We start from the raw sequence: 15,875 nt of genomic DNA on the forward strand, positions 1-15,875 counted from the left end.
ACTGGATCATGTTCCTCATAAGCCATACAATAAACCAACACTGTTTTATTAATACCTTTCACCTAAAGCGCTTTGTAGCTTGCCAGGGTCATGACGCGCTTTATTAATTCAGCTACATTGCAATGCGCAAAGTATAAGTCTGCATTTCAAAATAATTTAAATCTGCTCACTTTGAACGCGTCAATACTGTGAGCAGAGATGCTGGATGGGGGGGCTGTAGATAGAACAGGCTATTTACGTGTTAATCTCGTCCAGAGTTTTAAACCAGCCATGACGAATATGGTACATCAAGGGCAGCGTCGCCTCCACTTTAATCGCGTCGCGTGGCTCCTGAGGGCACCTATGCAGAATGTTCACCTTGTCGCGGAAGACGATGGATCATCCGGACCTGCGCAATGTTTATATTCACCGGCAGACATATTGAAAGAGCACCGGGGTGATGCATGACTGCAGCGAACAGCTTCATTGAGAGGAGACATTATTTACACTGAGAGGGGTTCGATGCTGCAGGACGTGAACAGCTCTTTACAGGGCGGGCGCAGACTGCAATTTACACGGTAAAAAGTGGCTACCGACTTAAACAAGTACGACCCAGGCGGCCCACGCTCACAATGACAAAGAAAGAGTGTGTTTCAGCTAATGAAGGAGACCATGTAGCGCTGCAAGTGAGGGATCCAATACCGGTGGGCGGGGCTAAAAATGGACAGGGCGGTAACAAGGAGGGGCTAATAAGTCTCCTTTTTAATCGTGAGCCAGCGTTTAGCATGGAGGATGAAGCCAGCAAATTAAAAAGATGAGGGGGGGGCTTCAAGTCCGCCACTGAAAGCTTCGGAATCCGTATTGATTCCAAGAAGCTCTGGCATGGCGAGAGCAGCGCATGCGCGCTCTCACGCCAGGCGAGACCTAAAAACGAAAAGATACATATTATGTAAGATGTGTAAGACTGCACAAGACAAAGTAAACTACTTTATTACACGACTCTCTTGAGTGACTTGAGTTCAGAATGCATTTTCTTGTACGAAGCAGCACCCACCCAACACGAGACATCATGAATAGTCACGGTTAATTACAAGTGGCTATTTCCTAACCTTAAAATTCTGCATAGTTTTCATGAATGTCTGTTGCTTGTTAGGTATCAATATTATTTTCTATACTTTACTCATTCCTAATTGAAAAGTGATCATTGCACAGAGCTAACTGAATTTGAGACTTTGCCGAGTTGCTGTGAAAGTTGTAGCTCAGAGCAAGCATAGCCCACCAGAAGATTTGTGACGGCTGTACCAATATACTTATAAAATATATATTCCATTTCGTTAAGCCGACAAGATAGCTATTTCAGAAACGTAATCATTTTGTTGGCGCTCTTTTCCAAAAGCTTTCATACATAAAGTTATTCTGTTTTGATTATTCTCATAGGAAAACTGTTAAAAATGATTGGAAGCTGTATTGAAGCGTGTTCAATTGCATGCGCCGAATATCGAGTATTTTAAAAAAACATTTCAGTATACTACGTTAAATTAAAAATAGGCATGTGACATTAAGGTACGGTATTTAGGAAACCTGACTAATAGGTTTGTGTTATTAAAATGTAATGCACTGCTGTTTCACAACTGTTTAAGGAAGCATTAATAGTTAAGTGAACTTCAATATGCGAGCTTTCCACACTGTAGCGAAATATTCAACCAGCTCTCATTTCCCCACAGAATGGAAGTTGCGATCAATAAACTAAAGAAGGCTGGTAACCATAAAGGAGTGTACATTCTTCGCTGCAGCCCAAAAGAGTTTAATAAATACTTTCTCACCTTTGCTGTGGAGGTATGTGATGTACATCAGTGTTTGTTCATCTTACATTTAAATAAAAACGTGTATATTTCGTAATGTAACTATACTATAGCAACCAGCGTATTTTTTATTTTTTTCGAAGGCTCTTTGGGAGTTTTAATCTGTTTTTCATGTGGAAAATGTGGATTTTTAAAAACAATATATACATATATATATATCACTCCAAGGTTCCCCAGATCTTTAGAGATGCCACTCCGCAAGAAAGCAGGTTTCCAACCTCTTTCTTTCAGGAAACTGTGCATTACAACTGTTCAAAGGACAGTCCCGACGCATTTCGAAGCACCTGCTTCTTCTTCATGGGACTGCAATACTGTAAGTGACGGGAAGCTGCAGCCATCTTTATCCAATACGCATGCGCTCCCTGGTAAGTAGCATGCTGGTAGTTGATGTTTAATTGTGCCCCTTCGGTGGAGTCCGTAACTTGAAATCACTTCTTTCAAGTTACGGAGTTACGGATGAAGCCCAGGTTGCGTGCATGGTCTGTTGGCTTGGGTGCGGTGCCCAGGGCAGGAGGCCACCAGGGGTCGTCCCAGGTGGAGGGCGAGGGTCCGAGGACGAGGACTTCCGTTTTGTCAGAGTTCAGCTTCAGACGGCTGAGCTTCATCCATTCCGCAACGTCCTTCATTCCTTCCTGGAGGCTGGCTCTGGCGGTGGCGGGGTCGTTGGTGAGGGACAGTATCAACTGTGTGTCGTCGGCGTAGGAGATGATGTTGAGGTTGTGTTTGCGTGCGATGGCTGCAAGGGGGCTCATGTAGACGTTGAAGAGGGTGGGGCTGAGCGAGGATCCTTGGGGGACGCCGCAGATAACTTCGGTAGCTGCTGACCGGAACCGGGGGAGGCGGACTCTCTGGGTTCTACCAGCGAGGAATGAGATGATCCATTCTAAGGCTGCGCCTTGGATTCCGGTGTCGCTGAAGCGTTTTATCAGGGTGCGGTGGCATACCGTGTCGAAGGCTGCTGAGAGGTCCAGGAGGATGAGTGCGGTGGTTTCCTCGTTATCGAGCATAGACCTGATGTCATCGGTGGCTGCGATGAGGGCGGTCTCGGTGCTGTGGTTGGCTCGGAAACCGGACTGTGACGGGTCGAGGGATCCGTTCGTCTCGAGGAAGGCGGAGAGTTGTTTGTTGACCGCAGGAAACGGGAGGAGCGAGATGGGTCGGAAGTTCTTGAGGTCCGTGGGGTCCGCGGTGGGTTTTTTCAGGAGGCGCTGAGTTCGGCATGCTTCCAGCTCTCTGGGAAGGTGGCTGATGCGAAGGAGCTGTTGATGACATCGCGGAGTTGGGGTGCAATGATGGAGTTGGCTTTGTTGAAGATGTGGTGTGGGCATGGGTCGGTGGGGGAGCCGGAGTGGATGGTGCTCATAGTGCGGGCGGTGTCTTCGGTGCTGACCGGGTTCCAGGTGCAGAGGGTGGCGGTTGGGTGCGCTGGTTCGGTGGTTGGGTCGTTGGTCTGTGCGCCGAAGCTGTCGTGTATGTTGGCGATCTTGCGGTGGAAGAGCGAGGCGAGTGAGTCGCAGAGGTCTTGCGAGGGTGTAATGTCGTTGTTGCTGTGCTGGGGTTGGAGAGCTCTTTGACGATGCTGAAGAGTTCCTTGCTGTTGTCGGTGTTGTTGTCCAGGCGCTGTTTGTAGGTGGTTCTCTTGGCGGTCCGGATCAGTTGGTGGTGCTTGCAGGTGGCGTTCTTGAGGGCTGTCATGTTCTCTGTTGTCTGGTTCTGGCGCCAGGTTTTCCCCAGAGAGCGGCAGGTTTTCTTGGAGTTTATGAGGTCGTCCGTGAACCATGAGGCATTCTTGTTGTGGGGCCCGCTGGGTGGTTTCTTCAGTGGTGCGAGTTCGTCGGCGCAGCCGGTGATCCATTGTACGAGGTTGCGGGCTGCTTCGGTGGGGTCTGTCGTGATGGTGGGAGGGTTCTGGCTGAGGGAGGTGGTGAGCTGGTTGGCGGTGATCTTGCTCCAGCTTCTGCGGGGGGCTTGTTGCGGGTGGTGGTGGGTAGTGGTTTTCTTGAAGGCGAAGTGGACGCAGCCGTGGTCTGTCCAGTGGAGTCCGGTGGAGTGGCTGAAGGAGATGTGCTTGCTGGAGGAGAAGAGGGGGTCAAGCTTGTGGCCGGCGTAGTGGGTGGGGGTGTTCACCAGTTGCTTGAGTCCGAGGTTGGCGAGGTTGTCCAGCAGGGTGGTGGTGTTGCTGTCATTGTTGTTCTCCAGGTGGAAGTTGAGGTCTCCTAGGAGGATGTAGTCTGGGGAGGCGAGGGCGTGCGGGCTTGCGAAGTCTGCGATGGCTTCGCTATATTGAGTGCGTGGATTTGGGGGTCTGTAGATTAGGGTGCCTCTGAGGGTAGTCCTGGGGTCGGTGTGAATCTGGAAGTGCAGGTGTTCGGCGGTGGCGAGGGTGTCGTCTGAGTTGGTTGTGATGTGGATGGTGTTTCTGTGGACGATGGCGATGCCTCCTCCGGTTTGGTTGATGCGATCCCTCCGGGTGATCCTGTAGCCCTCCGGGATGGCTATGGCGATGTCGGGGGCTGAGGAGGCGTTCATCCAGGTTTCCGTGAGGAAGGCGACGTCCGGTGCTGTTGTGTCTAGGAGGTTCCAGAGTTCAACTGCGTGCTTGTGGGCGGAGCAGGTGTTGAGCAGGATGCACTTGAGGTGATTCTTGCTGGTGGTAGGTTTGGCGGGTGCTGGTCCTGGGCGGATGCAGGTGAGTTTGCACTCCTGGCAGGTGAAGGGTCCGTGGGTGCGTTTCGGGGTGGCCAGGTAGCAGGTGGGGTTCCGGCCGGTGTTGAGTGCGCGGAGAGTGGCGCACAATCGGCGCGTCCGCTGCGCGGTCGCTCTGAGGTCATCATAAGTAAGGAGCTGGGAGGGAGGAGCAGCTGGGTGGAGGGAGCGGGGCGGCGAATGGGCTGGCAGGGGGGGCGGGGCCGCAGGGAGGCAGCGGCGGGAATAGTCTGGGGCGGGCGGCTCAGCGGCAGCTGCGTCGTCCGAAGCGGCAGTATCAGGAAGCGGCAATCAGCGGGAGGCTAACTGGCTTACTGGCAGGCAGCAGTGCGTGGGGGCGACCTAGCCTGGTGACATTGTTTTTTTACAGCACTTGTGAAGGCAGATTTCACTATTTACTGCCACTCTAAATAACACTTCATACAGTTAATTGATGAAAATCATTTAATGATTTCTAAAAGGGTGAAAGGCTCAGCCCCACTAGATTTGAACCTCTGACCTAAAGGTTATAGAGAAATGCATTATATAGGAACTCATTTAACGGACCCCAAAAAGATGAAAGACACTCTAATAGCTCGCCAGAGTTCTATCTTTATATGTCTGACATGAGGGTTACAAAGGAATATCTGCAGAAGGTGCACCCTCTATTGTACATGCCAGGATATCTGTCTGTCTACACACACACCCACATTATTTCCTAAAAGTGCACCAGATGGCAGAGTATCGTCACATTTATATTTCAGAACCATAGTGGAGCATGAATCATGAACGGTATTGCACTGCCGAGTCAAAGTGTTGAAAGGTCCAAGTTTATTTTTATTTTATCCGGAGGGGGTTGGAGGGTTACGACGTGCTTCAAACCCCATATGACTGCCTCTCTGTCTGTAGTTGGGATTCATATATTTATTCCTAGAGTAACCACAAATCATCATTGATAAAAAACATTTTTTTAAATCCTCCTTTCAACCTTTGTTCCATCCCTCCTGTCTGACTCATCCCAAACCTGTGTTACTACTATACACTCCCCAGACATCCTTCTCAAACTTTATCCTCCTTTTTAGGTCTCACTTAGCGTGGCTGCGCACATGCGCAGCTCGCTCGGCGAGATTTAATGATTTAGAGTAAAATCTGTAAAGGGCTTTAAGCCCAACCCCTCTTTTCCATTGGCTGCCGTCACCGTTTATGCTAAACGGTGGCCAGCCATTGGAAAAGAGCTTTTTATGACGTGTAGTTTTGGCTTTTTCCAGACGGCCCACTTGGACGGGCTTGCCTGCTTTTCGTTCTCGTAAAAGATTTCTTATCTTTATGGGGCCATGTGTTTAAACACATGGCCCCATAAAGACAAGCTCCGGCACGATCCTCTTTCTTTTCTATCGTTTTCGGGAGCGCGCTTGTCTTAATCCTCGCTGAGTCTGTGAAGCTAAGCCAAGTGTGTACCAAAGCAGAGAGGAATGTTCTCTGCAAGCTTTTGTCCTAAAGTTGTGAAAATTTTGGAGGAGCTGTGACAGAGAGCAGCTCCCGTGGGCGTTGAGATAACACCTGCTGCTTTCAGAAACACCAGCGCACGGAAATGGTTTGAGAAGCTAATCGGCAGTTTTACTGGTTTTGTATTAGAGTGACATAGGACCCTCTAGGGACAGCCAAACAACCCCAACACCGTAGCTCTTATGTAAGGATTTTTTTTTTATCAACTGAGCTTCCCTAATTAAGCTGCATGTTTAGCATGTATTCGTGTGGTACTCTGTCTGGAAGATAGAAATACACTGTGTTGTATTTTAAAAACCTAGGTGCTTGTTTGGTGCGACTCGCTTTTAGGAACATTGCGGTACAGTAATATGTTGCTTCGTAGGTCATCGCAGTACCCCACACCTTCTTGTGAAATTGTATCAGATCTCACTCCTTCGCACTCCACTATGTGCCTACCAGAATTGTTTGGTGTTTGAGTGCCCTTGTTTAATGAACACTCTCTGCAATAGGAGGCGCCTAGGCCAGGCCAAGCTCAGAATATTCCAGCCTGTGTTGCATGGACCCACGCCCTCCGCTGATGAGGCAGCCACGCCCTCTGCAGAATGAGGTGAACAGACTCACGCGGCGCCGAGGTAGGAGCGAGGGACTGGAAGCCACTCGCCTCATCAGAACCTTTCAGAACTGCCAGGAGAATTTTGTTAAACAAATTGTTTTAAATAACCAAACTGTCGGTTCTGAGATTTTACCTGAGAGGTTAGCTTCAATGGATGCAGCAGGTGTAGTGGCAGCAGGGCCCACTCAATCCTGATTATTAATGTGTTAGAGTGTTGGTTATTTTTTTTCTTGGTATGATCTGTTCAATTGGCCCCGGTCCCACTGTGATCCTTTATTTCATTTCGGTCCTCTAATTAGTTGCCAATGTGATGGAGTGTGACCTGTTTACTGTGGTCTGTCGCATTTCTTTCAGTTTTCTATGATTGCTTTATGTTATGCATTTGGTATGTTCTCGATAGCACACATAGTACTGAGAACTGGGAGCTGAAGTTCCTTTGTGTAACTTTGATTGTTCGAGGCGTGGTGTCACCAAGCTGTGACCCTGCTGGTGACAGAGTGCATACCATGCGATCTATGTGACTGGGTTCAGTAGCGTGGAAAGGATCCCTTGGGCAATGGTGCAAGCAAGGAAACTAGCCCCTTTGACTGATGTTGGGGGCAGCAAAATCCAGCAGTTTCATGTTTCAGTGGGCCCAGGTGCCACTACACCCACTGCACCATTGGTAACTAAGCCCCTGGCTAGGTTTAGGATAGTCCGTTTCCCTGCAAGAACATCGCTCATGTAACGTGTGATCTTGTACGTTTCCTCACGCTGGTGGCAGAGGGACATGGTGCTACTACTATCATCATGGTACATTCCCTCCCCATCTGCAGCAGACTCGGTCAGGGCGCGCTGCTGACATCCAGTCCTCTTAGGTAGGGAGGCATAAAACGGCCTCTGGGGCTTTGCTCTGCAGTAAGGCGGGAGCAAGGAGCAGAGTCTGTCACAGTCCGCTCCCTCACAAGGGGTGGTGGATACTGTAAGCGGGGCTTGGAGAAGGTACTAAACCCAGCTAAGAAGCTGCAGCACAGAAGGGGAACCCTAGGGGAGAACAGATGTGTTTTCTCAATACTCACCTGGGCCACCTAAGGTGCTCCGCACGTTGGGATTGTAGGGGTGGCACTTGCCTCAATGCAAGCCTGGGGGTGGCACTTGCCTCAATGCAAGCATGGAAAATGCCCCCCGTCAGGTACTAAAATCCACCCATTATTGGGGTACAGTATCTGATATCTTTGTGCCTTGGTGTCACTACACCTGCTTCACTATCCAACGCTATGCCCCAGAACGCGTGCAGAACGTGTAAACAGATACCCTACGTTAAGGACTGGGCGAACTTCCGTTGTAACACTATGATATACATACACGACACTGAAACACATGTTTTTAAAGCACACCTTCATCTCAATCTGGCTCTTGGAGCTATAGGACCTCACCTTACCCACACGTAAAGGGTGAAATGTTGTGTTGACCCGCTGGAACTTGTAAATGTGTCCATGTAACACAGGTCCATGTACAGAATGTACGAGGTATAGATGGAACGCTGCCCAAAACGAACAAGAAAGGGGGCTCAAACTAAATGCATTCAAATAACAATACCGGGTCTGTCCTCCAAGTAAATAAGCCTTCAGAAGGCAGTACGCCCGGTCATGCTGTCCTCTGAATAACGGCCAGTACATCAGCGTGGGCAGTATGTGCACATTTGCGGGCAAACCTGTGCACCAGCTGTATCTCCAAGTATAAGATGCATTCTATGCTCTCTAGAGTGGGCACTCATTTACGGCAACCATCCTGCTTTCACTGTCTCCTGCAAGTGTTAATGAAAAAGCTGCTAATTCTACAAAATATTTTTCCAATATTTGGGAAGAGCATGCCATTTTTAGTTCAGCAAGTTAAACGTCCGCCCTAGATTTCAGTGCACATCCTCCATGTTCAACTCCATACTAGGCTGATTCGGCCATAATCTTTTCAATGTCACCAAGCATTAAAAATGTAATGGGTCTCGCCTTTGGTTAATTTAAAGCCATTTGCTTTGCTAATGGTATTGCATAGCAAACCAAATGGCTTTGACTTAATAAAAGGCGAAACCTATTGCATTTTTAATGCTTGTTAGCCATGCCACCCAGCTAACAGGCACATACAACCACTACTTGCAAAAACAACTTATTACGTCACCTTTAAAATCCATTCTCATCATTCTATCCCTACTTTAAACACAGAAGAAATCAAGAGCATTGACCTAGCACAACTAATACACAAAGAAAAGACAATCTACTATTAGCCTCTAATCTTCGTTTCCGGAGTAGCTTGCTACTCATGACAAAGCACTACAGTTCGTTGTCTGGGGTAGTAAGCGCTGAATAAATATAATTTACAATTACAATATGTTATCAAGCATGTGAGAGCCTACAAACATGACTCGATCTTCAGCAACGACTGTTACTGTGCTTTTTTTCCCTTTTTGCTGATGCTGCACAGGTTCACCAAAAAGCATTGGTAAAGCCAATAGGTACCAAAGGCAAGGCCTATTGGCATTGCCAATGCTTGGTATTTTACTGTCTGTTCAGGTCTCTGGACAAGCAGCAAATGGACCAGTGATCATTTATTGCCATGCTATAAAGATAATATCATGCTCTCTTCATGGGCTAAATGACCTACAAATCTTAGCACTTGTAAAAGCAAAACAGCTCCTGTGGTCCCAGTAGAAGACATGCTGTGGCAGCTAGTGAATCCACATCCTCTACAAAGCGACCTCTAAACAAAACATACATTTTCATGCATAGCAAGCATTGACAAAGCCAATAGGTCTCACCTAGGAGAGCTATTGGCAATGTTTTGTAGCCATGCTGTAAAGCATTGTCGATGCTTTGCAGTGTGGTTAATACTAATGTAACAATATACCATAACTCTGCCAGGGCTAGTGCACTTTTTAAAAATATTGTGAATTATTTTTAACCATGCTGCGCAGCAGCTGTGCTGCTACACAGAATGTCTTCAACTCATTGCCAAAGTCGGCAATGCCCATGCTGTACAGCAAGAATGAAAGGCAATGGCAGAGCCAATAGTTTCACAGGAGAGACCTATTGCCTTTGCCCCTGCTTGTAAGGTCTCGGCTCAACACCCCTGTGTTTCTGAGTAAATCAGTTAATCTACCATGGGTGAAAAAGAAAATAAATATGACATTTGGCAAACAATTCTATCACATAGAGAAAGCAATTGTAAAGCATAGAGAACCATATAGAAGCAGATATCCTCTGTTGTCACAATAAAAGCAGATAACAGCTGTTGTCACAATAAACATCCATTTAAATGGAGAAAAGAGAGTTTTTGAACCTGGAAAATAGCTACAAATAGCAAGAGTTCCAACAAGGACATCAGGAAAGAAAAAAATAAATAAAAGTGCCTTGATCACAGCGCGATCAGCTGAAGGACAGTAGTCCAGCTGAAGCAACCATTACTTGGTCCCTGCTGCAGCCGAAATAAGAGGTAGTGAAGCCCGCACGTCCTGGCCAATTTGAAGGCAGTATTTAAGAGTGACATTGAAGTCAACGAATGTAAGCAAAGGCGGCTGCAAGCCCCAAGTATACAATATGTCTTGCAAGCGAAAGCATATGCAGTGTATGCAGTGTCACAGGCAAGACCTAAAAATGTACCACAAAACGCGAGACTGCAGAAACCTCAAAACGCCTCACAGAAGCCAAGAATAGTAAGCAGCTTGAAGAAATCACATTGGGTAAACGCCTTTTGAAACAATACCCTGTTTTAGGTTAATAAAAGGCACAAATTGGGAGAAGCACTTCAATTATATAGTAGAATACAGAGTTGAGGGAGTGTGCAAGGAGAGACAGCTGTAAAACATGCACTTCATTAAAGGCTTCACAAAAAAAGAGAAAAAAAGTTCCCAAAAGGCAAGCGGTGGTGAAAGATTCGAAGGAGCCAATCAGGAAAGTAGCAAACAGGCTATGTATTGCTCCACGAAATGGATAAACACAAGCTGGACAGCCTAAAACAGGGATTCCCAAACTTTTTATAACCACGACTCAATTTTTAGAACAACACATTTTTGCATGGAGGAGGAGAAAATGTACATGACTGGTTTTGGCCACCCGAGAGGGCCAACCAAACAGTCATTGCGCACTTAGGAGTGGGCAAATCACTCCCCGCCCCCCACCCCCCCTGCCCTGCTCCAAATGCACAGCAACCCGACCACCCACACAAACATAAAATTATAATAACTGAAAGTTATTATCAATTTATGATTTTATTTCTTGCACTGCTTGCAAGCAGTGGGGCAAAGCGCCTCCGCCATAGCGGAGGAGCCGTCACCGGTGAGCCAAGGGGGTTGAAGGAAAAGTGCTAATAGAAAACGTACTGGGGAGCTTAAATTGAATGGACATCTGCTAGCAAAAGCACAACAAAAATACCAACAGGACGACATTGCAGTGGGTGGATTGATGTGGGTATCCCTCTTACTCATTACAAGCTGGAAAAAAAATATTTTAAAACCACACACAAACAGGTATTCCTATAGCAGATATGTTTTATGTAAATATATTCCACCGGTATTCATTTCTTGAATCAAACATGGAAATGAGCACTATCTACCAGCATCCTTGCCCTAAAGTATAACATGTATTGTTTGATTACTTTTAACTATTAAAAGAAAATTACAAATATGCAATAACAGTTACACATATGAGTTGCTGTTATACAAAGCTTTTAGGGTCCAAGTTATTTTAAAAGGTTTCGAATTTTCTCAGCTGCAGTCATTAATGTAACAAATCTACATTTAGCTGAAGATTCTCCACATGGGAGTAAGGTAAGGTACTGGGTGATACCAGTAATGCGCATATTGCACTTATGCACATAGAAAATACAAAAGAAAGACCGGGACCTTGAAGCCTCCACGCGAATAGGGTAATGTAAGAGCGTGCAATTCAATACGAGCCTGCTTGTCTGCCCATATCAGCCGGTTCACCATTGTAGATAGTTTGTGAAATACCGCAGCTTGGGGAGCAATAGGGATATTGTTAAAAAGATACAGGAATTTGGGTAAGATGACCATCTTGGCAATGGCCAAGTGATCAGCCAACGTTAAGGGCAATTGAATCTAACGCCCTATTTTGTCCTCCATGGTGCTAACCGCTCTGCCGTAGTTAGTGCGAATCACAACTATTGGGTCCCTATGATACCACACCCCTAAGTATTTTACGGGTTCTGACTGCCATTCTAGTGGGAACTCCGTAGGGTGAGGGTGAGTTGTGTATGTCAATGGTATGATGAAAGATTTGGACCAATTAATGTGAAGACCGGATTGACGTCCGAATGTAATATATTCCCTGAGTAGGGCGGCCAAGTTAGTCTCAGAATCCTGCACATATAGCATTATATCATCCGCATAGAGAGATATATGCAGTGGTCTTTAGGAATTGAAATGCTGAATAGTGATTTTTTTTGTCGGATCTTACATGCAAGTGGTTCAAGGGCTATTGCAAAAAAAAAGGGTGACAGTGGGCATCCCTGCCTTGTACCCCTCATAATTGGAAAGGCCTCAGATATGTAGTTGTTAACCTTAATACGCGCTGAAGGTGCTGTATATAGAATTTTCACCCATTGTAAAAAGATGGGTGAGAAGCCCATCCTACGTAAAATCTAATAGAACTGCAACTGGTGGTGTGGTGGGGGTGAAATAATGTGACAATGCGAATGGTGTTCTAGTGTTATGATTCGTCGCTCGTGAGGGTATGAACCCAGATTGATTCGGTAAGATGAGATTGGTCATCAGCGGCTGTAACCGAACAGCAAGGATCTTGGCCAAGATCTTTGTGTCTACATTAATGAGAGACAGCGGACGGTATGATTCACAATATTCTGGGTGCTTGTTGGGCTTTAAAAGGGCGATTATCATGGCTTCTCTCAAGGTGGGGGGTAGGATTTGCTGATCATGGGCATCACCATACATTTGAACCAAATAGGGTGCCAATTGGTCTACAAATGCTTTATAGAGTTCACAGGTGAGGCCATCAGGGCCTGGTGCTTTACCGTTTGGGAGCGATTTGATAATTTCAGTTACCTCTTCTAGTGTTACTGGCAGGGACAAGGAGGTTCTTTGCCTGTCTGAGAGCCATGGTATTGACACATCTTCCAGATATCCCATAATTTCAGAGGGTTGTGCGGAAGGTTGTGATGTATATAAGATACTGTACGTTCTCATATATTCGCGCAGTATCCACTGTGCGTCCAGCTGTACCTCCCCATTGGCATCTCTGATTGCCCGGACTGTTTGTGGTGGACGACTCATACAAATTTTGGAGGCTAATACCCTGCCTGGTTGGCCCCCCTCTCCATATGACCTTGCCAGCTGTCGTTTTGAGATATATTTAAGCTCATCTTCTGCGAACTTTTGATATTCGGACATTATCTCCCTTATGTCACCCAATATTTTCGCATCGTGTGTACGCTCGTATTCTCGCTCCAGGTTGCTTAGTGTCGCCTTCCGCATGCTGAGTTGCCTGCATATGTCCTTTAATATACCCACATTAGTGCTTATACAGACTCCCCTAATGGTAGCCATAAAGGCTTCCCAGAGTATGCCTGAATCCTCAGTGGTGGGGGCATTTAATTCAAAGTACTCTGTGATGGCTTGACTAATAGCTTTAGTATACGTCTGATCTAACAATGCTTTTGCATTAAATCTACAGTCTTAGGGGGATTGGTACATAGTGTGGCACTATGATGGACAGCAAAACAGGGTTATGATCCAACAGTGTTTTGGGTAAATGGTGTATATTTAGTGTCAAAAGCCCTACCTCTTCGGTACCCAACCAGTAGTCTATGCGAGACCAGCTATTATGCACCGCCGAAGAATGCGTAGCCTCCATCCACCCCGGATTACGCTCTCTCCAAATGTCATGAAGGTGTGCCTCAGACTAAATGTCCTTTATCATTCCTACTGCCTTCCGGTGGGGTTCTGTTGTAGCCCCTGATCTGTCTAAATCGTCATTTAGCGCAGCATTGAAACCCCTCCCCCCAAATTATATTGGTTTCAGATAGCTCAGTGATTTTACGCCAGATTGTGTGATAGAACTCTGGATCGTCTATGTTGGGGCTATAAACATTGATCAACGCTATCCGCTGCCCTCTTAGTTTCCCGTGATAACAACATAGCACCCCTGGTCATCTGTTATAGTATTGTCTACATGAAGTTGCATCTCTTTTTTGACCAAAATTATTACCCCCCTAGAGTAAGAAGAGTATGGTGAACTGTGTATGGATTCCGCCCATTTGTGCCCAATGTTACTCTTGCAAGTAGGTGCAAAGTGTGTTTCCTGGAGGAGGGCAATATCTATATGATGCCCGTCGAAATATGTAAAGATTTGGCAATTTTTTTTTAGGTTGGTAAGCCCCCTGACGTTCCAGGTTGGTAAATTTAGATGTAGTGGATGTAAATTAGTAGTGGTCATACGTAGGTTTTAACGTATATTGTAACATATTGCTCACTACATGATGTGTGCATATAGCATACCATAATAATTGGCCAGCGACTTTAAACATGTTGGTGTTATACTGGATATCTGCGATGTTTCTCAAGTGCCATAGTCTGCACAACCTTACCCTACCTTTTCCCTCACATCCCTCACCCTTTTTAGCATCCCAACCATGCCAAAGCCATCCCCTTACTTGAAAGAACATAATAACGAAAACCTTTTGTGGGGAACTCCCGCCTAGGTGGTCCGCCAGGTGCAAACAACTACATCCATCGTAGTGGATGTGGTCAGGTCTACATTAGTAATGCAGGTCTAATAGCAACAGAACAGAGCTATTATCACATAACCTGTACATATAATAAGCCCACCTGGGTATTAAATAAAATTAAGAGGCACTTGTTTCCCCCACCCATGGCCCACATTATAACAAACCAGTCAAAGGGAGGTCCTAAAAAGAGGAGAATGTAACAAGGTTATATCCTACTACACCCACTAGGTGATTTCAATAAAACGTTACTTCCAACAGTGTCACTACATTCCCACCCGATACATAGGGCTTTCATTGAACACATCATGGCCCAATTGCATAATAACTACTGTCTACAGAGTTCAGTGAATACGGCTCTCTGCCATTGATGCACAGAAATTTAGAGTCTGTGATCGCCTCTCGTGATAGGACAATATATGCGTAGTTTATACATTACCACCATACGGAGTCTGAGGTGCCACACGCTATCGTCGAGGTGTTATATAAACACATGCCTGCCACGCGTCCACATTGGTCCATACGTGGAATATGCAGCGTGCATCCCCATCCATCGCACCTCGCAGCTAACCAACTACTACCAGTGCAGTGTACATAAAATGTAGCAGAGGTGTTCCAGCGAGGTTGTATGATGCCATAATGGAAAAGTATCTCCTCAGAACACAGAAATTGTCTAACATCCAAGTCTATTTCACTCTGAATCCTGCTGTTCCGTACGCTTTTGCTCCTTATGCTTGTTTGCTATTTTCTTAATGAAGTCCTGTGCCTCCTTTGCTGCTGGAGGGCAGTAGAGCAACCATCCCATGTTACCTTCAGTCTTGTTGGGTAGAGCATGGCATTTTCAACACCTAAGTCTCAAAGTTTATTTTTTGCCGGGTTGAAGTCCTTCGGTGCTAGTTGGACTGACATGGTAAAGTCTGGGTAGAATGCTAGCGTGTTGCCCTGGTAGTTGACTTGCTGCTTCTCTCTCTCCATCCTCAGCACTGCGTCATGGTCCCTATAATTGAGGATACGAGCGACAATAGGTCTTGGAGCGGCGCCCGATGGCGGTCTCGGAGCCAGAGATCTATGCTCACGCTCCACTATCAGGACCGACGAGAAGTTATTGGAGCCAAAGACCTCACGAAGCATGTCCTCTACGTAGGTCTCCATCCGCCCGGTGTTTGTGTACTCAGGAACTCCTGTAATTCTGACATTATTACGGCGGGACCTGGCTTCCAAATCCTCTGCCTTGTTTTTGATTACCTCCACTATTTTTGCCATGTCTGCACACTTACTCTTGGTAGCATATGATTTGTCCTTGACTGCAGTTACCCGAGTCTCTGCCTCATCCCTGTTTATCGAGTTTGGCCGACATGTTGTCAACACGCCGAACAAGGGAGTCTAGCTTTCCACTGATGTCTTGCAGACTGTGTTGTATAGCTTGCAGCACATTTTGCATGGCATTACCTATCACAGTCTCTGTATCCAATTCAATGTCAGAGTGCGCTGTTGCGCCCTTTGTCTGTCGTTTTGCT

At 46.4% G+C, this 15,875-nt stretch overlaps 1 protein-coding gene across 2 annotated transcripts in view; it reads left to right on the top strand.

The window, feature by feature from the left end:
- Positions 1-15,875, top strand: part of JAK2 (Janus kinase 2) — a 1,290,985-nt gene that overhangs the window by 984,008 nt on the left and 291,102 nt on the right. For both annotated transcript variants that reach the window (XM_086961493.1, XM_086961492.1), the window contains one exon: positions 1,704-1,815. In XM_086961493.1, coding sequence (XP_086817619.1) covers positions 1,704-1,815 — 112 coding nt within the window. The remainder of the gene's footprint in view (positions 1-1,703; positions 1,816-15,875) is intronic.

Source organism: Lissotriton vulgaris, chromosome 3_1 (assembly GCF_964263255.1).
Source record: "Lissotriton vulgaris chromosome 3_1, aLisVul1.2, whole genome shotgun sequence".
Taxonomy (NCBI): Eukaryota; Metazoa; Chordata; class Amphibia; order Caudata; family Salamandridae; genus Lissotriton; species Lissotriton vulgaris.